At 39.4% G+C, this 27,199-nt stretch overlaps 2 protein-coding genes across 2 annotated transcripts in view; both read left to right on the forward strand.

The window, feature by feature from the left end:
• Nucleotides 1–8: 8 nt before the first annotated feature.
• On the forward strand, nucleotides 9–5,227 carry trip13 (thyroid hormone receptor interactor 13). Its single transcript, XM_074683877.1, has 14 exons — nucleotides 9–220; nucleotides 341–432; nucleotides 594–753; nucleotides 869–995; nucleotides 1,841–1,896; nucleotides 2,009–2,099; nucleotides 2,211–2,283; nucleotides 2,366–2,429; nucleotides 2,528–2,614; nucleotides 2,764–2,870; nucleotides 2,995–3,148; nucleotides 4,043–4,155; nucleotides 4,263–4,332; nucleotides 4,414–5,227. The coding sequence occupies exons 1-14, from the start codon at nucleotides 218–220 to the stop codon at nucleotides 4,507–4,509; spliced, it is 1,293 nt and encodes a 430-aa protein (XP_074539978.1). The 5' UTR covers nucleotides 9–217; the 3' UTR covers nucleotides 4,510–5,227.
• A 3,935-nt stretch (nucleotides 5,228–9,162) lies between these two features.
• The window catches only part of nkd2b (NKD inhibitor of WNT signaling pathway 2b), a 30,410-nt gene continuing 12,373 nt past the window's right edge, over nucleotides 9,163–27,199 (forward strand). Inside the window, exons 1-3 of the mRNA XM_074683622.1 lie at nucleotides 9,163–9,472; nucleotides 9,583–9,609; nucleotides 9,717–9,808. Of these exons, the coding sequence (XP_074539723.1) occupies nucleotides 9,448–9,472; nucleotides 9,583–9,609; nucleotides 9,717–9,808 (144 nt within the window). The 5' untranslated portion in view covers nucleotides 9,163–9,447. The remainder of the gene's footprint in view (nucleotides 9,473–9,582; nucleotides 9,610–9,716; nucleotides 9,809–27,199) is intronic.

The raw sequence follows: 27,199 nt of genomic DNA on the forward strand, positions 1-27,199 counted from the left end.
CAAAACAAACGTTGTACATCCGGTTTAAAAAGCAGCGCGCTAAATTTGTGTGATAGTTTCTGACAGCACAGGGTCGTCAAATATGTCTTAGGAGTCAAACTTTCCTTATAACATGTTAAACTTGACATTATCAATAGTGTAAGGTGTGTTCTCAGTTTCGTCAGTGCGTTAAAAAAGGTTAAGCGTCACCCGTTCGAGGATATTTACATGAGTGTTTATGGTAAGCTAACTCCGACATCAACGTGGTTTACGTGTTGTTTTCGGTTAACCAAACTCACCTGTTAAGTATCGTGTTTTAGGTAAGTATCTTTGTAAGGCATTCTGCGTTTTAAATTCTTAGGAACACAGTTTTGACGGGGTGAAGGGCGACAGAATGGAGGTTACAAACCAGAAACTAAACATCCATGTGGAGGTTCATGTTAAATCTCACAGGTAGGTTCATGAAGTGAACACACGGATTTACATAATGTGCATATCTCCAACAGCTCATAATACAATACGAAAATGCGTATTGATAAATTGCTTAGCACGAAAAAATTATAAGCATATAAGCAGGTACAATCTTTTATTGTCTTCCCTGCTTCATTTTTCAGCACAGCCAAGCTGTCTGATGTGAAGACTCATGTTCTTGCCCTGCTGAATAGACACAGCATGGTTTTTGGTAACTACAGATGGACAGAGTTTGATGAAGACTTCTTACAGAGAAACGTAGAAACTGTGGCCCTTGTTGATCTGGAGGAGGTCATAACACAGGTCTGTTTAAACAGTGACGTATTCTTTGTGGATTTTTAAGTCATATTATTATATGTAGAAATGTTGATTACTTAAAGTTACTTATATATGCCTCTACTAATTATTTTCCTCTCAGCCCCTCGACTTGAAGAGCTGCTCCGTATCTGTCCACATCTTCACACTAAATGAGGACGAACCAAGCACACTTAGTTTGGAGGACAATGAGGAGCTTTCAGCAGCCAATCACTGGCTACTGCCAGCAGGTAACATTGTTGAGGTCGTCTCTGTCCTATCTTGATTTTTTTAGTTGGACTTATTTTGAGCTGAAGTCAGACTTCAAAACAGACTAAGCCCAGGGAAGACTTGTGTCAATGTTATACTGTCTTTAGTATGAAACAATACATGTAGATGAGAAAGTGTGCTAAATCATAATCGAGCAGAGCTGCTGTGCCTAGCCCTGACTCGTGCATTCACAATGTCTATACCCTTGTACAACCTGTCATATTTTCATTACTGAAAAATTGAAAAAAACGATTGTCTTGCTCTTTATGCATGTTCTTGTTGAGGCCACAAGGGGGTGCTGTGTGTTAAAATAAAAATGAGAATATTAGCTTATTTTGGGTCCTATCATCCCATTACTAACTGCTATACTGATAATATCTTAACAGTCAATGTTGATTGAAGATCTTTCCAGATAGACCTTAGTTAAGTGTTAAGTGATTAACTATGATCATATGGTTAATTAGTGTAGCTGTGGTATAAATAGAGCCTGGAAAGAAAAAGGGTTACGTAGCAGGATTGGTTTGAAGTCTCAGTGAATTTTTATCAGCTTCAAAAAGGTGGCATTTATTATTCTTCATTCCATCATATCCCAATCTAGCTTAACCATTGCCTATTTTATCCTTATTGTGGAAAAAAACGACTGTTTATTATGCTGCATCTTTAAAGTTTACAGGGCATAAATATTCTGTGGCTGAAAAAATATTCAAAGTGGTGTCAAGTGGTGACGATAAGGCATATTTTCATCTGTTTTCTGTGGATGTGAAGCAACCATGTTTTATCAGAATTTTCTCTTGAGACAACTGGACCTTTGCTCTTTTCTTTGTAGCTGAGTTCCATGGAGTTTGGGAGAGTCTGGTCTATGAGAGTGGAGTCAAAACTCAGGTAAAAAAATACCCCAAAAAAACCCTCCACAGATGAACAGATTTCAGAAATGGGTTAGACAATTTTCTCACAGTGCTGAAGTTTATTGTTTTTTTTAATTTTCTTTTTTAAGCTCCTGGATTATGTCACGACAACCATTCACTTCTCAGACAAAAACGTTGACAGCAACCTGATTTCATGGAACCGTGTTGTGCTGCTTCATGGTACATTACCAATGAGCAACCGTAAAAGATGGTTGTTTTAATTGGCTGGGGTTGCTGCAGAAACGATATACACATGATAACTGATTTTTCTTTGTGCATGCCAACATTCAGGACCTCCAGGCACAGGGAAAACATCACTGTGCAAAGCTCTTGCCCAGAAACTGTCAATCAGACTATCGAGCAGGTGAGACAATTCTTAAGTGAAACCACTTCAGCAGAAACTGCACCTGCTCTTTACTTTTTCACAACCACTCCTCTGCCTGCAGGTATTCATACGGGCAATTTGTCGAGATAAACAGCCACAGCTTGTTCTCAAAGTGGTTCTCAGAGGTACACCTGGCTTCTTTTATGTTGGAAGAAATTAGTTGGAATAGCTTCTTTATATTGCTGGGATTATTCTGGTAACTTCTAATGCTTCTTTGTTGCAGAGTGGTAAGCTGGTCACAAAGATGTTTCAAAAGATCCAACAACTGATTGATGACAAAGATGCTCTGGTGTTTGTCCTGATTGATGAGGTAAAAAATCAGCTTCTTTTCAAATTTTCTTTAATTTGTTTCAAAGGATGAGACAGAAGCATCCATCTGAACTCATTGGACCTAAATCCCTATAGAGAAGTGCTTTAAATAAGACTGTTCTGTATGTGACCCTTCTGTGTTTTGTTCAGGTGGAGAGTCTGACAGCAGCTAGGAATGCAAGCCAGGCAGGAACAGAGCCCTCTGATGCCATCCGAGTGGTCAACTCTGTCCTCACTCAGCTCGATCAGATCAAACGGTCAGGAAGCATAGCCCAGGATGTGTTGTTTTACATCTTTCTCTAGACTTTGAGCGAAATCCTCCCATTTGTTCTGTATTATTTACCAATTTCTTTTTGGCTGGCTTTTTGGCTCATACTGCAGACATTCCAACGTTGTGATCCTGACAACCTCCAACGTGACAGAAAAGATCGACTTGGCGTTTGTTGACAGAGCTGATATCAAGCAGTACATTGGACCTCCATCTGAGAAGGGCATCTACAACATCTACCTCTCCTGTTTGGAGGAGCTTATGAAGGTGACATAAATATCCATCTTCCATTTCAAAATTGTAGCTGATTTGAAATGTGAGTCATTATATAAACACAAGTCAGATTCAAGGTTTGTATATAACCCTTTTATGCCGACATGTCTGAATGTCCTTTAAGTAACATCTAGGCCTAAATTACTCAACAAACCTCAGGTGTCTTGGTAATCTGGCTGTATTAACCCGGACAAAGGAGATCATGTTAGATTGTCTCCCAAAGCTGGTTGTCAACATTCACATGAACAGAGTGGAGTTAAAAGCATGACCAATAACAAATCACCCAAAGATCATCATATTGTACAAATTCAGAGTTAACTATCAGAAAAATATGAAGAATTAAAAAAAATGTTTTTGACTTAAATCAGCATTTTTTTAATTTAGCAGTTAAAAAATTCGGCAGAGTGGAAATGCACAACTTAAGACTTATAATGACATTTCACATCATTGCTGCATTTAAGATCTGACCCAGTTTACTCTTGGCCATTTCCTATCCGTTTTTAAATTTGTTCTGTTTTTTTGTCTTTTGGCATGTTTTTTGTCTTATGACAGTTTTAACTTTGCTATTTCTGCTGCATCCTGAGTTATATTAAGTATTAAACCCTGATGTAGTAAATCAAGTAGTTTGGTAGTAAACCCTGAAGTCACTTTACCATCAGCAAGTCACCATCTTAAGCTCTGGGATCAATACCAAGACAAGAAAAAATTTGACTCTTAGAATTTTTTTTTTTTTTTTTTTACCTTGTGGAAAAGTCAAAAAATGGCATACCCAAGCAGCATTTGTACAAAACCAACACTTAAAAGTGGATTATAGATTAAACATTAAAAGTTGAAAAAGAACAAACAAAAACATTAGTGTCTGTGCCTTATGATGTGTTGCATGTACAGTGTCAGATCATCTCCCCCCGGCAACAGCTCTTAACCATGTTTGAGCTGGAAACCATTGACTTTGCAAAGACAGAAGGGTCCAACCACAGCCGGAAGCTGAGGAGCATAGCTCGGTGAGTACAGCCTCCCATGATGCAATTGCTCTGTACTTCAATCATTATACACAATAGAACTGAGAAATGAATGTACCAGGAGCTAATATTTGTTATCTTCTTTTCAGAAAAAGCAAAGGTTTAAGTGGAAGAGTGCTCAGGAAGTTACCGTTTCTAGCCCATGCACTGTTTGTTAAGGTAGCTGTTTGTCTCTCTTCTACTGGGATATTAAAATACCCTTTATTTTGTTTTTTTGTAACGGAGTATGTTTGCCTTCAGGCGCCGACGGTGACTCTTGAGAACTTTCTGGAGGCTATGGACCGAGCTGTGGACAAACAGAGGGAAGAAAAAAGCAACCTGGTCAACGGAGTCTGACAGACAACACAAGCCAAATGACAGACACAATTACTCTAAAATCTCACTCCTTTTCCTCTTTTAGTGTTTTCCTTTTCCATTTTTAACACAGCTTTATTAACTCATTTGGCAGCATTTTTGAATTTATTGACATGTAACGTTTTAACAGTTGTTCACCAAAGTTCTTCATTCAGGTATTGTTGGTGCTACTCTTGCTAACAGACTAATCTTATGATTGTTTCAGTCAAGGAAGTTTGCTTTAACCTAAATACATTTTATTTTCAGATATTTGCTTTGTAACAAGCACACCTTACCTTAAAGCTCTTCTTTCCCTGTTTGCATTCACGTTGGTTTCTGTCCCTGCAGACACATCAGCTCACTCTGTGGATTCAGTTGAAGGGATTACTAAAAATCTGCTGAAAAACAGTCTAGGTGATGCAATTGGTCGTCAAATGTTAACATTTCTTGATGTGCTGTTATTTAAAGTTAATTCTTCATTTCAGACATGCCAGTTGCTAGCTGACAAAGATATCCTCATTCACAGGATCTTTACAATGGGCCAATGTTCATGCTTGATATGAATGTAAACTGTAAACTGTCCCTTAACTTGTATTTTTGTGCATTGTTTTTAACTGTTTCATAAGAGATCTTAAATGTTGACTCTCGGTTAAAATGTTCAAACTTACAAATACATTTGTGTGAGTTCTGTATTTATGCTAACAGTAATTCCTTTTCATCTCTGCATTCTCACAGAATTGATTTGTGTATAACACTTTAATAAATTTCAGTTATAACAGCTCCGTTATTTCTTGTGTTTGTAGTGATATGTTTGGAAAGTTCAACATAGCCCTTTGGACCACCACCTGATGGTGCAGAGAGGCTGTGATCCTTTTATTCACATCCAAAGACAGGGTTATAAGATGAATGATGAGAAAAAGGGAATAAAAACAGCAACAACAAACACATAAATATAAGCAACATGATAGCATTGTTGATAGAGAAGTAATAAAGTTGCAGTTTTGCAGGTAACTTACTTTTGCTTCATTCATGGTGGTAAAAAGTGATTTGTCATTATACTGTCTGACAGCGTCTATGCCGTGTTGTCACTAATTTGACCTGGAAACCAAACTGCTGGAAGATGAATCAGTTCTGATATGTAACAGTCATATGCACAGTTTACATGAACAGATGAGTGGCTCTATTGTTTGTATGAACATGTTTTGCATTCTGTGAATGCTCTGCTGCTTTGCATGTCAGCTGCTGGCTTCAGACAATGTGCCCTTTGTTTGTCATTGGGCAACAGCTTTTTCACTCCACTTCAAAGGTGGATCCTGTTGGCTCTCCCTGAGTGTAAAAGAAAAGCAAATACTGATTAACTTTTGTCACACGTTTGATTCCTACTCACCCATATCTCTGTCAGCTTTGGAATGAACTCTATTTGAGTGCTTTATTAAACATAGACTTTTGTTGGATTTCATTTGTAGCCAAAGATTTATACTCTATAATCTGTTTAAAGGACATACTTTGAAGAATAGATTTCCCCTGCGCATTAAGCTTTAACTTTTGTCCTTGTGGATTCTATCCTTGATGCCTTGGTATCTTTTTAACAAGTACACCAAATTGTCTGGCACCACCTTTTTTTTTCTAAAAAAAAAAAAAAAAAAAAGAAAGAAACAAAACGATTAACTTCTTGTGTCTGATGAATAGCAAGAGGAAGCTCTACTTTTCTTTAATCTGATGAATGATCACAAAGTGGAGGGGATAAAAAGGAAAAGAAAGAAAAGGAGAACTGTAAGAGCGAGCGTGGTAAATAAAACCATAATTGCTCTGTCTGGAGGCCCTTTTTTTCTTTTTTGACTGTAGTGGGTCCAAAAAGCAGGCAGCTGTTAAAAGGCAATCAAGACAGAGAAGGAAGGAAAGTCAAAAGCCTTATTGTTGCATGGTTTTATCGCTGTTTCAAGCAGTTTGAAAATGTCAGAAAACTCCAAACAAAACAAACAGTCTTGATGTTTATCCCCTCAGCCGTTGTTCAGGTAGGCCTGCATGGCTGAAAGCAGTGGAATATCAGTGCAAGTGCCAGTGGTGATTCACAAAGGAAGGGAAGAACTTACACACAAACTTATAGGGATGTTTAGAAAGGCAGAGCTGCATATAAACCATGGAAACTACAGCTCATTACTTGTATAAAATATACTTGTATTTTAAGGAGGTTATAGTGTCCACAGATGGGATCTCTGAAAGTGACATATTGACTCATATGATGACAAAAATACTACATGATTGCCAGCGTAATGAGCCACATCCTGTACAAATACACAATAAGAGCCCATAAATCTTCAGCTGTGCCAGAGCTTCTTTCAGTTCTTCTACACGGCAAGCTTTGATGCCAAACCAGGACTTTTATCCGAGCGAACGTTGCCCTTAAAAGACAACTTCAGCTCTTTTCTTTTCTCTGTTCTCTGTCCTGTTTGCTGTCAGAAACTAAAGTTCTGACACATCTTGCCTCCCACATGTATGTCATCTGCTGAGGTAGGATTGGAGGGAGTAAGAGGATGATGGAGTGGAGAAATGGCTCATAAAGAGGCAGAATCCTGCGGGCCAGGCTGCATAAAGAAATGTTGATAATTAGGTACGGCAAGGGGGATCAAAGAAAGCTGCCATCAATGAGCTAAATGCAAATGTCGGCTCATCCTGTCAGCCGCAGACTGTGATCTGAGAGTCCTGTGTCTGTGAGGAGTCAAATCTCAGACAAATTGACAGGAAAGAGAAATATAGTTGCACCTAACATTAATCGTGGTACAGCAGAGAAACTGGGACGCTTCAACACAGAATAAATGTGTCTAATGTACCTCCAGGCATAGCTCCTCTGATTGGATTACAAAGGAGTAATTTAACAAAGTTTAGCGCATGGGTTGTATAATGTCTTATATGACAGCGACACTTTGGAGCAATGACTGACACTGACTGTTTAAAAGCTGTTTATGCTTTGAAAAATGCTATAATATCCCAGCTACATCTTTTAGTTTGAATTCAATCTGCACAAGGGTGGAATGTTTACAACATGCAAACATCACAGTCGTGTTTTATACTGAACAAAAGTTTGCTTTGGTGGATGAATATTCATAACTCTTGGCATGTGTCCCGTGGCCAGGCCCTGCTCCAACACCCTGCCAAAGGAAACAAACTATAAAACTGCTAAAGAGCTTTTGATGTCTTCTGGGTTGGAGTACAGCATGTTCCTCCTGGTTCCCCACTATAAACAAAAGTTTATCTTTAGAATTACATAACCTACCTAAAACCAATGATGGAAATAATAAAAAGGGGCAGGCTACAGAGTGTGGTAGCACAAAGACCAACTGCATAATCTTTTTTTTTTTAAGTAGTAATGATATTTTTAATTGCATGTTTGCGTAGGCTACTTGGAAATACATGTAAAGCTATAGGCCTACTCTTAAGCACAACAATCGCTGAAATTTAAGAACATTAAATGAATCACACGATAATCCAAGTTTCCTCGGGTTAAATTGAAAAAAGGTCGACTTTGAAAATCATGAATGGAGCTGTACTGGGAGCTCAACCAACAGAGGGCGCGTTTTTACAACAAGGGACATGAGCTACCAAATTAATACTTCAAGCGTCAAGATGAACGAAGCTTATAACCGGAAATGAATTCAACAACCCCTTCAAAATAATATCAGATCTAAACAACACAATACATCCAACATCCAGTTAACATGGAAAATGTTGCTGAGTTGTGAAGATGTGTTGTGAATTTACTTATTTTTTATGTAATTTTTGTCATTTTTTAAAAATAATTGCTGGTTATCAAACATTTTAACCTGGTATATCAAAGACCAAATAATACATTACATTATTATACAATTATACATATTTATTCATTTTCTCAACCGCTTATACTGTTCAGGGTAGCAGGTTTAATATTTCATTTTATAATGTATCCATATATTTTATTCATGTTTAATTTTTTCCTTTTTTTAAAGCCGAATTTTGTTGATTTAATGTATATTCCATGTAAATTGTACCACTGTTATGTGTCTTATCATACAAACACAATAAGTTAATATTGTTTAAAAGAAAATAGTAAGCAAATTAAATTTAAACACAGGAGGGCAGTATTTACAAGACCATGAATAAACGTGTTTTAGATAGGAGGTTATGCTAATTTCTGAGATCCTCTAAACTTCTTTTTTATTGTTGCCACTGTTTTTATTTAAAAGTCTTTAATAAATGTGTAGCCTAGTTGGTAACATTCAAATCTTGGAAACCACTTCAAGATTTACTCATTTAAACATCTTAGTTATTTACATGCATTTGTTAACAAGATGCTTTCACACAAATAAAATAATAATTTTAAAAAAAGGGTTAAGGTTGCACTATAAATAGGCTAAATCATATACTGTTTGCACAACTGTGTGCAGGATGGCAATATAACTGAAGATGCTTTCAAAAGATTATAAAAATAATTATTAAAAACAATAAATGAGCGAATATTTGACTGCTACTTATTTTAAGACTTTTTTAAATTCATAATCATCTGAATCGCAGTTTCTAGGCCCCTAGCTTGTTTTATTTTGTTGAACTACTAACCGGAAGTACCACTTGTGTCATGTCGGTCTTCACGCCCTGTGGTTGGTGTTGGGTTCAAAGCGCTTTCCTCCCCAGTCGAACTGGAGGGAAGAGTGGAGACAGACAGAGAGAGCACCCTGTCTGCCTCACAGCGCCTCTCAGATCTTTCCTCTGAACATATTCATCTTGCTCCCGCTCACAATCAGCTGATTCTTCAATGAACTCGCGGCTCGATTCCCTGCCTTTGGATGAAGTTGGAGTTCTTGTCTTGCAAAGCCAACACAATGTGACCATGCTGAGGCAGTGACTGTGTTATCCTTGTCCGATTTCGGAGTATCCGTATTGATCCAGGGAAGAGAGAAGGGCTAAAGAATGGGTAAACTTCAGTCAAAACATGGTAAGACTGTGATTAATGTAAGATATTAATTTGAATCAGTCTGATTTAAGTGCAAGTCGCAAGAAACTAACAACTGTTTCTTTTGCATCCCTGTTTCTGCTGCTCTAAAGCGTGTAAGCGCAGAGAAAACCCTGAAGGTACCATCATTTCTAAATCATAAACACTTATAATAAATTATCCTGTGATTTGATGTGAGCTTGATTTCATAGCCTACCTGCTGAGCTGTGTTTTCTTCACGTCTCAGGGGACAGTTTTGTTGTGAACGCCTTCCTCCGAAGAGGGATGGAGGAATGCGAGAGGTACAGCGCGACGGATCACAAGCTAAAGAACATGGAGGTATCAGAGAGTTTTTCTGTATTTCAGTTTTTAATTTGACTTTAATTCAAGCAGGAATATATTGAACATTTTTTAGTTTACTCAGCTGCTGGTTGTGTCATATTTGTCAATGACTTAAATTCGTGTTGTGTCTAAATTTCAACTCTCAGAAAGTTTCACTGGGAGTGAAATCTGTGCTTGTTGTGTTGATGTATGTGTTTTCTGATGAGTCTATAAAGAACTTCAAAAGTTATCTGGGTGAAGCTGTTACATCCCCTCCTCCTGAAGCTGGGAACCTCTAAGCATGTGTGGGGACATGCTGATGTCTTTGCAGAGCTGTAGCTTGTTGTATTTTCTGTCATGTCTGGCTCCGGCACAACACTGCTGTGGTTATTCCCCTGCCAGCATCAGTGGATGGGTTATGACAGCCATGGGCCCATGTGTGTTTGTGTGTGAGCAAGAGAGTGAGAGAGACAGAGAAGCGGCTTGGCACCCACAGACTCAGAGTGGATGGAAAGGAGTCGATTCTCAGACTGTGAGGGATATAAAGTTTGCTCTTGTGGCTGCTGGCATCATGACTCAGGGCTGTGTCTTTTTCCTCAATGCCTCCCATTCTAGTGTGGCTCCCCTCTGTGGCACAACATTACATCACTTCAATTAGTTCCTACTTTTAAGGGGGCCCTGAGTCTCAAACTCTCAGACAGAATCTGTGAGAAGTTCACTCAGAGGTGCTGAAGATGTGTGTGGTGGGTGGCTGTAACAGTGAAGGAGTTATAGATTATATCAGGGCCATAAAACGCCCACTCATGGCAAATTAAAAGAGAACTTTACTCGGCTTCAGAGGAATCTGACTTCACACTCCCCTGAAGGGAAACCACCAAAGGCATAAGCCTGACACTTATTAGTAGGCGGGTCCCACCCTGCCTTCTATCAAAGTCAGACTCTTGATTTATTCTGTGTCATTAGCTGGTTACATTGGTGGTTGAACTGGATAACTGTCTTAATTTAACTATTGGGATCCCCCTTACATTTTGTGCTTCCTTGTAGGCCAGACAAAAAACAGTATTGCTGCTTTAAAGTGCAAGATCTAAGCCATTGAATCTGCCTTCAGTATCCACTTCCAAGGGCACATTTAACACGTGTCTTGATATGTTAACTGATAAATCTTTGTTGGTTACACCTGATATTAAAGCTACTGAGAAGACTAGTAGTGATGTCTTGTGTATGCATACCTCTTATTAAAGCTTACATACTATACACACAGTGTGTCTCAGAGCACTCAGGTTCATCACTAGCTTAACTGTTTGCTTTATAGACATACTGGTTAGTCTTCTTTGTCAGCATGTTGATCCAGCGTATTCTCATTCACAAATCTTGTTTTCATTTTTTTCCCTTTATGTCTTCTAAACAAAACATCAGACAAAGAGTTCAGGAACTTATCTTTAGTCCAAAGGTCAGAAATAAGATGAAAAAAAAGACAGTTCAGTTTGCTGCTTCCTTTACTCTGACCAAATATCAAAGAGAGGTGAAATGTAAGAACCTGGTCTCATTGGGTGCTTGTACGGTGCGTTTGAATGACCTGGATGTTGACACATCTGGCTATAGATGTTCTGGCTGAAGATGTGTTGTGTGATATGCTTTGCTACTCTTTGTTTGTGGACAACTTTATTCATTGTGCCGTTGGCTAACTTGTCCTGGACTCGCTTGAAAAAGAGATTTTTAGTCTCAGTGCGTTCATTCTTTAGTTTTTTCTGGTATTGTAGAGGATGAAATGGTAATTTATTCATTTGAAAACAACTGACAGATTAACTGATATCAAAGACCCCAGTCAGTTGCCACCCTGAGTAGGACTAGTCCTCTTATGATAATGTAGAAATGTATGATTCAATGTAGGGATCATTTTAACAGATAAATCATAGTAAGGCCCAAAATTGACACAGTTTCTAATCCTGTGCTATTTTGTCCTTGTTGCACACCGTAGTTAAGGCTCAGCATCTTCCTGCATCCTGCTGCCACTGTGATGGAAAATAGCAACCCCACTGTTCTTCACAGTTGCACGTTTCACTCTGAAAGTTCCCCGTGGGCTCAGCTGACAAGTCTATAGTAACCTGCGTTTTGTGTCAAACAGAATTAAAATATCACCTGAGTACTTTGAGTTTGACCACCTCCGAGCCAAGTACACAGGTGCAACTGCATCAAAAATAAAAAAGCTAGAAATTGCAAATTTTATTTTACTGCATTCATTGGTTCCCAAAGTCAAGTCTCTGGTAAGAACTGCTTTTGTATGGGCTTTAAAACAGTTTTAAAAAAGTAAAATAGTGATACTTTAAAAAAATTAATTGATTTCAACTGAAAACTAGACTGACTGAAATAAGCTATCCCTACTTTTCATGTGTGATCCACTGTTAGAAATCAGATTACACTCTGATATTTGCAGATGTAATTATAAGCATGTGGCCTGACAATAGACTTTTGAGATCAATTTTAGACCTTTTTTTTCTCCAACTGCATGTTTGGACATGTAAGTGTCATAAAACAGAATTTTCACCACCTAGTCCAGGCTGATGATGGGAGCGGTGATAAGCATGGAGCATTAAAATTGCTTAAGATTTTTTGCAGGAGATTGGCCAAACACAGTGTTTAGCCCTGACCATCCCCCCTCCTCATTGTCAAACGGGGGAGTAAGATTCCTGAGCTGTCTGGCTGCGACTTCAAAGAGCAGAGCTGGGAGTTATAAAAGAGCTCTGATATCAGTGGAGCCTCCAAACCCTCACCCCTCTATCCCCTCACCATGTCATGTCCTGTCCTGGGGGAGAGAGGAGGGGTGGTGGGGGTGGACTTACATAGGCCCAACATGAGTTTGTGCAAACCAGTAAATCTTCTCAATAAAGCAGTCAGTTCTTTTCAGCGACTTGTGAATGCTTTGCTGCGCTTTAGCAAGAAATAACAAAAGATCAAAGGATTCAAAGACATGTTTAAATATTGATATTGCTGCAAACGGTGATTCAAGATTGCAGCTGGCAGCTTTCCCTCAGCCTGTAATCCTATGGGCTCAGTAAAGTGTGGTTTGTGTGGCTAAAGGGAGTGTGATTCAGCAGGATGACTTGGCTCATCCTGGCAGCCCATTTTGACACTTGGTTGCAGGTGTTCAGAGAAGTCTTAGGGCTAGCGTAATGTAGAAATATTCCAGGTGAGATCAAAGCAGCAGTCTAAGGTGTAGTCACCCACCCCACCCCATGAATGCAGCCTCGTCTGTAGTTATTGAATATGTAATGCAGAAAAAACTCCTAACCCTGTACTTATCCAAATAATGGAAGAGCTGTGTGAAGGTTCACTGTGTTTCACCTCTGGAAACATCAACACATCAGCAGTTTGAACCTCTGTCCCTCTCTCTCCTTTACACACACACATGCACACACACACACATACACATTCATACGCTGTGCTTCATTTTGGAGCTTCAAACAGACCTGTGTGGATGCCCAAATAATGAGAGGCTAATTTAACCTTTCAGCACCTTCTTTTGTCTCGGAGATTCCCGCAAACTTGGCCCGTGAAGAAGGAGCATGACAACATTTTAAAGCCCAAAAGAAAGACTTTTATTATATCACTTTGAAAGCTTTATAATATCACATTTGAAGTGGAAAAAAAGGGGGACTTGTTTGGGGATTTATTTGCCAAAAGCTCAGAGGCACAAATTTATTTTGACTTACAGAGAGTTGCACAGCAGTCAGGTCTCAATAATGAATTTAGTCTAAGAGTTCCCAAGCAGCTCACTAAACTAATTGCAGGCTAATGTTTTTTTAACATTCATTTGGAATCTGTGAATAAGACTTTCCCCTTATATAAAAATCCTCATTTGGCAACCCTGCTCAGAATGGATGTTATGTTTGGATCTTTCGCCTCTGCACATTTGGGTATATCTTCCAGTTGCTGTGTTCGTTTAGAGTGAGCCATATTTGATTTGGATCTCAGGCTGGGATATCTGTGTAATTTTAAGGCTGTGACCCTAAATGACATTTTTTTCAGTATATAGCCACAGGTTTAAAACTGAAGTAACTTCTTTTTGTTTCCGAACCAAAAATTGTGCACTCTCTGAAGTCGTCTGCAACATTTCCTGACCTTTAACCTCCGTGACTTTTAACCACAAATGACGAACAGAAAAGGGAGCGCTACATTTTGTCGAGGAGACAAAAAGTTATGCTCATATATGTACTGCTTTTGAAGAGACTTGAAGGCATTTGGAGAGTTTATGTTTTTCCACCTCTCTCTTTTTTTTCTTTTTTTTTGAAATTGGCTTCACAAGAAGGCGAGCTGTGAGCCTTCATCTCTGAATGAAAAGCATGTGGCTGGCATCCAGAACAGCGGGGTCTTTCAGCACGGCCCCGGCAGACATCTGTTCCTGGTTTGTACAGCAAAATCCCGGAGCAGGGAGGAGAGGGGCTGTGGTGGAAACGGGGTGAGAGGGGGAGAAGGAGGGAGAGAGGTGGGGGAAGAGGAAAGAGGAGGGGAGGAGTTGGGGTGTTTTCTTTTTCATGGGGGAGATATTTGAGGGGGTTGTGGGGGAAGGGGTGTAATGAAGAGCCTCATAAGCCTTGTCTACTGCATTATTTGGGTGGTGGACGCTGACCACTGATCTCCCCTTACCCTGGATATCAACAGCTGTCAAACATGCAAATTGCAGACTTTTTTATGTTTGTTGCCATTTGTCCAGAGCAAACATTCACCTCTCTGTCAGTGCAAACATCATCACCTGGCTGGCTGCAATGCTCATCACTTGTGTGAGATGCTTGTTTTGCCCCTTCTTTCATGTTGGGGTGTTAAAGTGTGTATCACCACATGCCTTCATCACCATCTCTCTTTATATGTTTGCAAGTAATGCTGAGTCAAAGTGCAGCCCTGGTCTAGTGGAGTAAGACATCACATCACTGCAGGCAGATTAAATGTTTATTTTTATCTGAGGTTATTTAAACTGTCTCAAGTGCTTCGAAGGAGTTTGCACACACTCACCCATATTCCCCTGTGACCTGCACTCACGAAGAGGCTTCTCTCTGAACATCACGCAGAATCAAAGAGCCATCACTTATTGGTTAACTGTTCATGTATGAGTGTAAACTAAGGTTGTATAATCACATTGGGAGGGGATCAGCTATAGGCATTGCGGGATCCTTCCAGCACTTAAAGTTGGGGGCTAGAAATGAAAGCTCTTCACGGGTGATAGCTTAGTCATGTGACCACCTTATTTTTCTCACAAGTGTAACATTTTATTCCAAATAAACAAATTTCAAAATTCAAATTTCTCCTTGGAGAATCTCACAATTTAAGATTGACACTAAGTATGTTGATACCACTCTTATATTTGTTCAAACAACATTTAGCAATTGCTAGCAGATTAGCATAGCTTACTATAAAGATTGGGAACAGTTAGATGTAATGTTTTGTTGGATGCCTATTTTCTATTTTAAGAGCCAACAGTTGACTTGTGTTGAAGAGCTCTCATCCTTTAATTTTTAGACACTGCTGCTGTCATCGAGGCGACGTCTTGATCACTGACCAATTAGAATTAAGAAAGGGCGGGACTTACAATAGCACCTTTGTCAGCAGCATTTGCATAGATCATGTGAAGGAGAAAATCACCTCATTTGTTTTGTTTTTTTTTGTTTTTTTTTTGCATGACTTTTGTCAACTGTTTTTGCAGATTCTTGTTAAAATGCCATTCCCTGAAACCAAATATGAAACATACAAAGCATTTTTAAACAGACATTTCCTGCTGCTGTTGCTAACTGCTAGCCAAATAAGAACTAGCTATTAGCTAGTTTTTTTGTCTCAGTATGATAGAAGCATGACCTATCCTGCTCCAAATCTAATTAGTTTACTGGAGCTTGTCTCATTATTTGTATGTGATAGAACAGCTGCATCCAGACAGATTGGAAATGTTACTTGAAGTATGATGTTTTTTTGTTATGCTATAACTTTTTTTCTTCATCATGTTCAAAGATATGCGTACTATAAAACAGACATGTATATTTAGACATGAGAAATGATGGTGGCACAGCTTCCTTCATCACTAGAACTTTTATCTGCAGACATATTGTATGAAGCCCTTTTCCTGTGAGCCATCTCTGTCCCATCATTGCTGCTTTGAAGTCACTTTCTCCTTGTCACTGCTTTTCATGATATTCATGAGATTTCTGCATGTGAACTTCAGAGAGATCAGCATAGCTTCACAGGACCCCATCGCAGCAGGCCATCAATCATGAAACTGTGTGTAATTATCTCCACTTCCTGAATGGAGAGCGGGTTTTCAGTGACACCACATGACGAGACAAGCAGAGTCACTGATGACAGCACTTCCCCCTTCACTGTTAGGGTGCTGGAGGATTTCTGGGGGCAGCCCTGCTGAGGGTTAATGCTGGTCTGTGTCTTTGCTCTAGCTCTCTGCCAGGGGAAGAAAATACCTGACGTTGGAGCCCAGTGCGCTTAGCGCTGACATTTTTGGCAGAGGCTGCTGGATCCTTGTCGGTGTTTGATCTTATGCTTCACCCAGCCAAGTAAAACACCGGGAGACTCAAAGGTTATTACATTTTAGTGTGTAAGGTATGTTTCCACATAAACCCCTGTTCCCCCTCAGAAAGCTTTAGCTCTTTTCCAAGTGGACTTCATTTCGCAAGCTGCAGAGGAGCCAGGGGAATATCATATTTTTTCAGTTATGGTTTTTGGTGGTGTTAGTATATGTTGTTATTTTGGGCCCTCTTAATTGATTGTATTGTTTTCTTACATCTTAATAGAGTATGGTGTGTGTGAGAAGTAGGACCGGCAGGGGAGAAGAAGCCTCAGACTAATGGTAACTGAAACTTTATCAGATCTATGTTTTTTCAGCGTTTTGTTGCTTTCATATTTGAAGATTAAACAGGATACTGTTTTGCCTTTGTTCAAAGTTGAAGTTGAGTTGGTTGTCCTATGAATTCAGTCGTTGGAAACCTGAGACTGAGGTCAGATGCTGACCTGACATATATTCCACAGTGAAGCACAGGGGAAACTAAATAGCAACATGCAACACAACACTGTGATTGTTAGCATTGATTTAGATCATAAATCTATGGAGTGAAGAGGTCTACTTTTGTTGTTCGCATGGAAAAAAAGACAGCAAGAAATAACAAGTAAACAAGTGCCCCTTTCAAAACTTCATTGGCGTTAGGTTTTGATAACATCTTTTTTTTTTTTTCGCTTTTGTCCCTTTTGTCCCTTAAGTAAATTAAATGCCCTTTGTTGCTCTTAAGAAAAACAGAAACCCCTCCACAGTAACCCCTTAGCTCTCCGAAACTTCATCCTTGCTCCACATTCCTGAACCTGACGCCCTGCTACGTTTGAGACTGGAGAATGAAACACCACACACCACAAACCCTGCATGGCTTCCTGTATGCCTGACAAAAAAAGGAAAGGAGCCAAGCGGATGGCACTCATAGCTGCTGGCGTGTAAGCTGTTGTTGTGTTGTTGTGCTGTTACAGAGCCTCTGCTTTTAAATAGTTGTTTACTTAAAGATTAAAACCTTCAGCTGAGTTGGGAGAATTTACACAGCATGTGTCTCTGAGAATTAGGAGTACGGCCATGTTTGAGGCATAAATAAAAGGAATTAGTGCCCTAAGATGATTTGATGATCAAGAACCTCAATTTTGCTAATGCATGAACAAACCGTACTCAAACCCCTTGTATGATCTCCAAACTTCAGACTCAGAACGCGATAGTCAGAGTTTTATCAAACCAACACCCAAACCCAGACCCCCGAGGAGTTAGGCATCTTCCTCTCTGCTCTAAGCTGATTTTCCCCCTCTTTGGGACCCCAAGCTTGCACATGTGTAGGTATCGCTATTACTCAGCTCATAAAACGCCACAGTTCCATCTGAAAGTGGTTAGCTGTTGAAACACACTCGCAGCTTCAAAGCCTGGATCGGGGTTCTGCAGACAGCAGAGGCCTGGCCTCCTTCTTCTTCACATCACATTCCTCTCTGATGGGGAATGGCTGCAAACTTAACTTTTGTTACACAAACCTGTTCCTGTCATCAGAACCTTCAGTGGGTCTACATTAAAAAGGACGTGGTTTATTCTTGTCATAGGTGCTACATTTTCAGGGGGAGTTATATTTGGAAAATAATGATTGCTGTGTGTGTTTAGAAGAAATAAGGATCTCACATTGTGTATTTATATACCCAAACACCTTTTGGGGTCTTTCTATATGCAACAGAGAGGGAGGGAGAGGATGAAACAGCGCTGAAAGAGGCCTCTGTTCTCATTTCCTCTGAAGGCAGCCTTCTTTTCTTCCCCCACCCATTTCTTTCCTGAGTCTGTCCACTTCAAAAGCTGACCTGGCCCTGTGTGCCGTGTAACATGTTTACCTAAAGGCTTACTTCAAATAAACAGCAGTTCTCCTTGAGATGCCTGTCCCCCCCACCTCCACAAGTCTTTCAGAGACACCATCTGTTCAAAGAAGGTGCTTCACAAAGAAAACAAACACTTCTTAATCAGGATTTTATTTCTTGTTCAAGCTGTTGGGTGGCTTTTGCAGGATATAGCTTCATTAAAATGTACCCACTATATAAATGAGTTGAAAGCTGTGTAAGTTCACCAAATTCATTGTGAACTTTTTGTTTGAAGCCTTGAGTTCAGCATTTCCCACAAATCATCTTGTTTATTTATTCTGGGACCAGAAGTGGGACAGTGGGACAACAAGGTGAACGCTCATAAGCCCCTTTCACAATGCCTGTTCAGTGCACCAGGATATGAGGTAGTAACAGTGCCATAATGTAGGAGAAACAGCAATTTCTAGAAATTTCTTGTTCACACTTATCCCTCACAGTGTGAAGTCACCCCTGTGAGAGAAAAGAGGTGGTAGACAAGTTCTTTGAGGCAGGACATGACAATAAAAGCCCACTGTAGGAGTCATATTTGTGATACAAAGATGTACAAGGCAGCAAAGTCTGATGCTATGAAGACAGTTTTTTCATTTATACCAATGCAATGTGCAGACATCCCTGCTGATCTTGCTTGAGATTTATGTTTTTATTCCTCCTTGTTATTGCCACCCTGCAGGGTTTGTACTATTCATGTGATATAAGTTAAGTCACCTCACCCACTGCCACATCCTCACAGCAGGTCACCTGATTTCATGAGGAGATAAAAAAAAATTTTGCCAGAGAAAAATTTCATATTCAAATCTGTACATGCTGCCCACTCCTTTTAGTTTGGGAAGTTTTCAAAGGTTTTTTCAAAAGTTTTGTGTGAATTGAATGTGTAAAGCTAGCACTCTTTGTTTACTTGTGATACCTTTTTTTTCTTTCAAGACACCCCACTGCCCAACAGAATCACACTCTGGGACACTAAAATCAAGCAGCTGTATTTTAAAAAAGACAAAGTAACAGAGGACTGTCCAAAAAGACAATCAGTGCATACCTTAGTTTTTAGGCCAGTCTGGTGGTGATTTGTCAATCACAGGTGGCTGTCCTTAAGCATAGTCTGTTGATTCTGTAGACCAAAAGATACAAAGTGGACTCATTATTTATGGAAGGTGATCAAAAATTTTTGCTGGAGGTAATCAGTGACTTGAGAAGTAGATTCATTTTCTCAAATGGTTTAATTATAACTTTTTTTTAATCACCTGCTGGTCATTATAAAGAGGGAAGGATTGAGGCACTTTCACCATGACCTCCCTTTTAAAATCAGGTGGCGTTTTTATCTTTCTTTAAAAGTCAGAGAAGAAAACACCTTTGGGAAATATGCTTTTAAAAGTAAAAGGCAGTAGATTTTCCTCCTCTCTCTGAAGTCGCTGTCAGATATCTGGGTACCTTTTTCTTTGTGTTCATACGGGCTGAGTGATCCTATCATATTAAGAGCTCCTATGAATCTAAATATCTGAACTATGACCCACAGTGCTTTTAGAACATATCTTTATCCTGGCAGTACCCGATTATCCCATAGCTTTCAAGGTGTTAAAGCACATCAGCCTTCTCTTCCTTTTGAAGCATCAATTGTCTTTGAAGAACTTTTATCAAACTTTTAAGTGTCACACTTACTGCTTTCAAGTGGACTGCCTCCAGACTTACTTTGTGATAAAGAGCAAAACTCCATCAGACTTGTAGCTTTATACCTGAGATAAGATAAGAATATACAAGCAGCCAGGCTAAGCTAACTCAGCTCATGTTTAAGCACTCTTTCATATATAGCCTCACAGCCCTGGTTTCCAGTAATTATGGCTGTGAAAGCAGTAACTCTGTGTGCACTCTGCTGTGCTGCCCTCTGCACCGTAGCCTTTTGATCTCTGCTTGTGCCATGGATGAATTACGCTGCAGAATTTCACACTGGGGAACAGTGTTTCAGACGCACACAACTAGTCTGTCAGGTCACTAAAGTGCACACATGGCGGTCCAAAAGGAAGAGGCACAGATGTTGCAGTTTGGCTGCCTGTGGCCTCAAATGTTGTATTTGGCATATTTCTGTAATGTGTCACAAAAATCATAATTCATGGTTGGCCTCATAAGGCTTTGAAATTCTTGTCTTGTAGTTTGGTTTTCAAAAGAAATTCATCGGACCCTCATATCCTTTTTATTTTCTGGACCAGTAATTTTCTTTGAGAATAATTCAATAGAAATATGAATGAGCTGTGCATGATTTTGCTGCATCAGTAATTGGCTCATGCGCTTCTTTCTTGTTTTCCCACATCACGTTTGTTCATAGTTTCAGTGGGAAGATGTGTCACAAATTCCGAAGCGTTGCAGCCAGTGGCCCTTTGGCAATGATCCATTTGACATACCTAGGCTTCCTTCACATCATCCAAAGATCGGGGAGTCTCCTTTGCTTCCTGCACCCAGCAGGAGTGTATTTTTAGGAATCCTCAGGAAAACACTTGGTGTTGACCCTGGGATGACCCCCTGTCTGGTTCCAGGTCTGTGAGGAACTTCACATCTTGGAATTAAGCCTGTTCTTGCAGTGTCAAGAATTCTCGTGGTCTTTGAGGCTGGCAATCCCTACCGCACAGACGAGACAGCAAGTACTGCAGAGTAAGAGAGAGAGTTACACAACAACACAGACAGAGACAGGAGATAAAAGCGGTTCAGACACTTTGAATATGCAGCAGCTCTTTTTTTTGTACGTCAGATTTAAGAGTGTCTCAAAAACTGTGCAGTAAAGCCAAGACATTTTTTACCCCAACAATGTTGGCAGGATGGCCCAAAGCCTTAAATATTTCCTCAGAGGGAGGAACTCCAATAAGTATGGAGACCTGTGGCGTCTCCTTGGACCTAAGATTTGGCAAGTGTCGCTGAAAATGGTCTGGACACAGAAGATGAGTTATTGGGGTCTCTGCCTGTATGCTTGGTAATTTGTTGCATCCTACTGCGTTTAACTCATGACGCTGTCTAAATCTGCGAGTCTGATTCTTCCTAAAGGCTAAATGCTTACTACAGAACAACAGCAGCCCATCTGTTTGCTCATTAGCCTCACAGATGGATGTGAGGGGAGTTCATGCTACATTACTGGCTGATTGGTCACGGCGCAGAAGTACCCCTTATCAGGGTTGGTCATATGGATTTGTTCTTCTCTGCCTAAGTTACCCACAGGGAGCTGTAACAACTTGTGGACTGTAAAGCGTTGGTTTTGACCCTGAACCTGCTCTTATCCTGGAGGAAGAAATATTCAGGGAAACAGCAGACCACTCATTCACTAGACCACAACCCCTTGACAGCATGAGTGACTCAGATTTAAATAAACAGCAAAAAAATTAGAAAAGATTAATTGGACTTTATCTGTTAGAGTTATCTATTGAGGGAATTGTACTTGCAGATCAGGCATTTTCCAGAGAATGTATAAAGTTCAAATAACCTAAACTTTTATTGTTATTAGGCAAACATCTAATTAGTGAGGGAGGAAAACACGTCGATGAGCTGATTTCTTAGGTTCATTCAATAGTTTAGCCAACGCTAGTAGATTTTAAAATTAGTTAAAACAGAACAACTAATTAATGTCCCAAACGTAAGCGTTATTCCAACAGTTAGCTAATTAAATTGCTGGCTGACAGTGGGAAGCTAACCGTAAACAACATTAATGTTTAGCTTAAAGTAATGGATAAGCAGTTTAAATTGTCGGAAAAATACACACATATTAACAGATGAAATTGTTTCCTAACTGATATTTACCAATACAGTTTAGACCTATATGTAGCTAAAGCAGTAACACTATAAATGGTAGTTAACTTCTCATCAACTGTAGCTAGTTGCTAACACTTGTTGCAATTGCAGTTTCGCGCAGGTTTCAAATAAACACACTGTGTGATTAAAAAAAAACCCCACTTAAAATCATTTTCAAAAAGGTCAGTGAAAAAAGTCACATAAAGAAATTAATTAACACTTAACCAGAGAAAGCTTGACCCATCAAAAAATAGTCAGAAAACCCTTTTTCTTTTAAACTGAGATACTTATTAACCCTTTTAACAAAATCCACAAATAAAATGAAATAAAATCTTGCTTTATCATTTTGTGTATGTTGCGTTTTTTTGTATCATATTTGATAAATTGGGTGGTTTTGTCAGCTTTTTTATTATTTTACTTATTTACTTATTTTAGCGATGATCTTCCTGGGAAAAAAAAAACCGTGGAAGATTTCACAAGAGCAGCCATTTTGAAAAGGGGCAAATTACAACTTTAGGTGTCTGTAGAGGATTGATAATCCCCAAGGAGGTGGAAAACTTTTTTTTACCAGGTTTTTAAGGAAACGATTTATCAGGTTAAGATAGAGGTCTTTGAAACTCATGTATCAAATGTGATACATTTGGTGCTATAGTGTTGTGATAGCATGAGATAACTACTTGATAAGTAGAAAGATCAGCTAACTGCAAGATTAGTTAGCTTACTGTTAAGAAAGTACACTTAAAGAGGGCTAAGAAATAAACGATATTTACCATCACTGGCTATGGTAATGGAGTACTGATTAAAAGTTGTGTTGACTGATGAAGTGTATCAATAAACAGAAATAGAAGCATACACTAAAGGTAGTAGGCTCTATCAAATGGATAAGAGGTTGGATTTAAAACCACAGAGCTAGTTGTTGTTTTGGAGTCTGGGTTACTATCCATTCATAAGAACATATTTCGAACATGACAGGTGAAGAGGTACTTGAGCTCATCTCAGAGCTGTAGGTAAAAGAAACCACTTTACATGTAAAGCTTGGGCAATGTTGCTGCTCTTCCACATTGGTGCAGCTGTCCTTCCCCGACATGGTTTGTTTACATTTTTCAGTCACCCACAGGAGCACTGCAACGCCTGTAGCTCCACCAGCCTTCAACCGCAGAGCCTCGCCCCTATGAAGTACCAGGCCTGGTTTTCAAAGCTGTGACTCAAATCCCTTGCAGCTTAACAAAACGATCAGTGAAAACAGTGGTGCTGGTGGTTATCTTACAGGTGAGAGCAATTATAACTGACATCTCAATGCAAGACAGACAGCTGGAAACCTGACACTGACTACAGTACACAAAAAGAGCCCTTACAGGTGAGAGTGATTGTGTTGAAATGGTTCTCACCCAGCAAAAACAGACAAGGCAGAGGAGTGTTTACAAAACCTTGATGACGGTAACTGACAGACGAGTAGTTTGAAGACTTGATTTATACTGAACCCCTGGCTAGATGAGATCGCTGCAGCTGATCACATTTTAAAATAGCACTCAACTGGACACTTGTCGAGAGAACATGCCCTCTGAGAGGTGGCAGAAGCTTTGGACCATAATGGTATTGGCGTAGCAGCCACCTCACCCACAACCTGGCATTCTGAGGTCCTCTGTGTTGTTTAAAGGGCCTGTGGAATGTGGAACAAATCCCTTCAGCTTTATCGGCCTGGGCGCGCTCCCCACTGGCTGGGCTTAAGAGCCAGGGGCCTGCGCGGGAGCTTACAGAATTTCACATTGAGGCAAGAAACAGAGGAACATCCTGTTTGAGTCTAACTGCCTGTCTTACACCGGCTTTGATATGCTGTCGACCTGTGCACTTCTCTCTTGTTTGTCAGGGTGTGTGCATGTTTGAAATCTGGACTGTGTAAGCCCAGTCTAGTTTATTTGTAAACCATTTACGCTTTTCAAATGTGAGTGACTTCCTACCTTCTCTATAAAGTCTTTTTATCTTTTGGTTAGTGGCTCAAAAAACATTATGTTAAAATAGTCCTTTTCATATTCAGGAATAATTATGGTACATGTAAAACTCTGATATTGACTTGATCTTTGAGAGTCTACCTGCCAAACAATTAGATTAAAAATTTTGATCCAGTCATTAACATCAGTGCATTTGAAACAATGAAATCCAATTATGACTTACACTTTCAAGATGGCATCACTTTTTACTGTTAACAGATTTACTAACTTCAGTTGGAGCAGGCCATTAAATGTTTGAGTTCATATAACACATGGCATTGGTCATATAAAAGTCCACACAGTGCTTATCGTATTACACCATAAAGCCCTCATACCCCTGAATTAAACCAGCATTCTCTCATTGGTGCACTTATACAGTGTGTGGCACTATTTTTCTGCATTACTTCATTTCTTTGTGTTGTGATACACTGATCCATTACCAGCACTTTGTGTGATTCTTTTTCCACTAATAAAATACACAAATAGTGTTATGATCAACTGCCACTATGATTTCATGCATTTGCCTAACCCAGATTCATGAGCATCACTGGAATGAAGCACATGGTTTCATAGTCTCTACAGTAGCTGTATGTGTGACAGCTGAGAGGACAGCTCTCTGTTACATCAGGCTCATATCAAAGCCCACTTTATTGAAGGCAAACTGATTACAGCATTGATGACAGATGCAGCAGGTCAGCCAGTGATGCTAATCTTTGTTTGTGCCTTCCAGCAGGTCATAATCAAAGTGAGGACGGGACTGAAGAGGCATGCAGAGTTTAGCAGATAGTCACTCCTGATTGAAGAGGAGCGGCTGACTTACGTCCCGCTCTTACATAGACAGACAAGCATGTTCATCTCTCCACACAGCTGTTGTTATACTAGGACTGCAGAGGCTTCACCCGGGTGATTCATGTCCTGCCAAGGGAGAGGTCTTGCCTCCTGTTTGACCTCATAGAGAGAGTCCTGCTACCCTGAAAGGGCCATATCTGGGCCATCTCTGCCACATGGGGCCAGTCCAGATGACAGGGTGGCATTCTGCTCTGATCTCATTCCCATTCATTGAGAGACATGTCACTTCATGCTGGCATTTAGATTAAAAACAAAACCTAATCGAAAGACAAAGACAGGTTTTAGCTGTCTTGCACTGAAAAGGATTGAAAAGGTGAGGCTGTGGTTTTTGAGTTATTCAGTAAACCTTTATTAAAGGTCATTGGCTCTGTTGTGATAGTAGTGCTGATAGGATAGAAAATGAATCACATGAAAACAATGTGTTTATGTCCTTATCATAATCACAATCATTTCGGTGTAGGATATGATAGGATATGCTTTAGTACAATGAGATATCATCACCCCATTAAAATAATGGCCTAAGCCATTTTTCAAGCTTTTTGGGAAAACACAAAAAACTTTATCAAATACAGAGCATATTATATTTAATAATCATTTCAATCAAAAAGGCATTCACAGTGGATGACTGTAGACATGCATAGAACATTGTGTGTCAATCATGTAACAGTAAAGAATAAAGTGACTTAGGCCAATTTTTCTAACATTCTAGTGTGACTTACTTAGGCTACTTTATTACTTAATTACTACTTAATTCTAGCTTAAACTGCCCTTTCATTCCATAGTGCAAACTCAAAACTGAATTACCCACAGTTAAATTAAACTGATGTCAGGTAAAGCAAATTGGTCAAGAGGCAGTCCCTTTCCTCACTTCTCAAGGTCTTCTTTGCTGGGTTTTTTATTGAACTTAATCCATTTCTGACATCCAGTGTTGACTATTTTTTGAAACCTTACCATTGTCCTTCCTTTAATTCCATAAAACAAACTCAAAACTTAAATAACTTAAATAACCAACCTAAATTGAACAAATGTCAGGTCAATCGTGCGCTGTAGGCATACTCATACAACCACACTGTTAATCTATTTTCATTGACTTCCAGTAGCAGCTCGAATCAAATTCAAAGCTCTTCTTCTGGCTTACAAATCATTGACAAAAATGGCTTCTGCCTACCTGGGTTCGATCTTCAAGGTCTAAACTTCTTCTTGCTCACTACGCTCTGCTTGTGAAAAACGCCGGGTGCTCCTAGCCCTGTGCAGCTCTAAATCTCAAGCCAGACTCTTCTCCTCTGTTGTGTCCAAATTTTGGAATAAATTACCTAACTCTATGGATCCACAGAGTCCCTTTCTACTTAAGAGATGTCTCAAGATTCATCTGTTCAGGGGACACTTAAGCTGACCCTTCTCCTCTGTTCTCAGGGGTAAAATGAGTCAGAAGGCCTCAGACCCAGCTCTTTGTGAGTTTTCAGCATTTTCAGCATTAATTACTGCTGAATGCATTTGAAGGTTGAAGTGTATTGTTGCTGCAACCAATTGTGGTGAGTTAGGTACATTATTCTACATAAAAAAATGAAATGTAAAAAAAACGTCTTGTACTTAATGGCAGCACCTGCAGCTAAATAACTTGTAGGGCTTTGTCGCACTAAGGTTTTCCCTTCTGTTTACTAAATTCTTGCTTGTGTTGTACGTAGGGATGCACAATATTGGATTTTTGCCAATATCCGATATGCCGATATATCAAAACCCCTTTTGGCCGATACCAATACCGATAATCACAAGTCTGTTTGTTAAGTCTATCCTGTACTGGAATTTATATGTTACTCTTACTGTGACAGTCTTATTTGTTTAAGAAACACACATAAAACAAGACAAAAAAACATTTGATTTTACCATAAATAAGAAATGTATTATTTTTTCAAACTCAAGACATTCAGTATTGAAATACAGAAAAATAATTTCTTTAGATCACATGAACTTTAAATGTACAATGCATTTTTAAACATAACCAAGTTGCATTTGATTATTTTAGAGCTACTGTAACAACATGGTGACAGACACAGAGCTCTGCAGTGCAAATAAATGAAGTGCTACATTTTATTTAAGGAGCTAATTTTTCAGATGGAAAATAATACTTATCGGCTATGCCTATCGGCAGAAATTTTTATGCCTGCCAGTACCGATAAACCTGTTTTTAAGCTTTTATCAGCCGATACCAATATTGTGCTGATAATATTGTGCATCCCTAGTTGTATGTTGTGTTGGACAAAAGCATCTGTTAAATGAAACTGTAGAACTGGAGAAAACTTGAGGGAAATTATGGCCTTGTGCTCATTTATGTTTGGTTACAGAAATAAGTTGGCTAGCCAGGAATAAGTAGGTAGCTAGAAAGCTAATTTTATAGTTA

The sequence above is a fragment of the Halichoeres trimaculatus genome, unplaced genomic scaffold, assembly GCF_033239565.1.
Source record: "Halichoeres trimaculatus isolate MK-OKI-2021-1 unplaced genomic scaffold, fHalTri1.1 fHalTri1_scaffold_12, whole genome shotgun sequence".
Lineage (NCBI taxonomy): Eukaryota > Metazoa > Chordata > Actinopteri > Labriformes > Labridae > Halichoeres > Halichoeres trimaculatus.

Coding starts and splice junctions, on each gene's coding strand:
- trip13 (XM_074683877.1), top strand. Junction 2,100..2,210: donor CCGTGTTGTGCTGCTTCATG/GTACATTACCAA, acceptor GCCAACATTCAG/GACCTCCAGGCACAGGGAAA. Junction 4,156..4,262: donor AAGCTGAGGAGCATAGCTCG/GTGAGTACAGCC, acceptor TCTTCTTTTCAG/AAAAAGCAAAGGTTTAAGTG.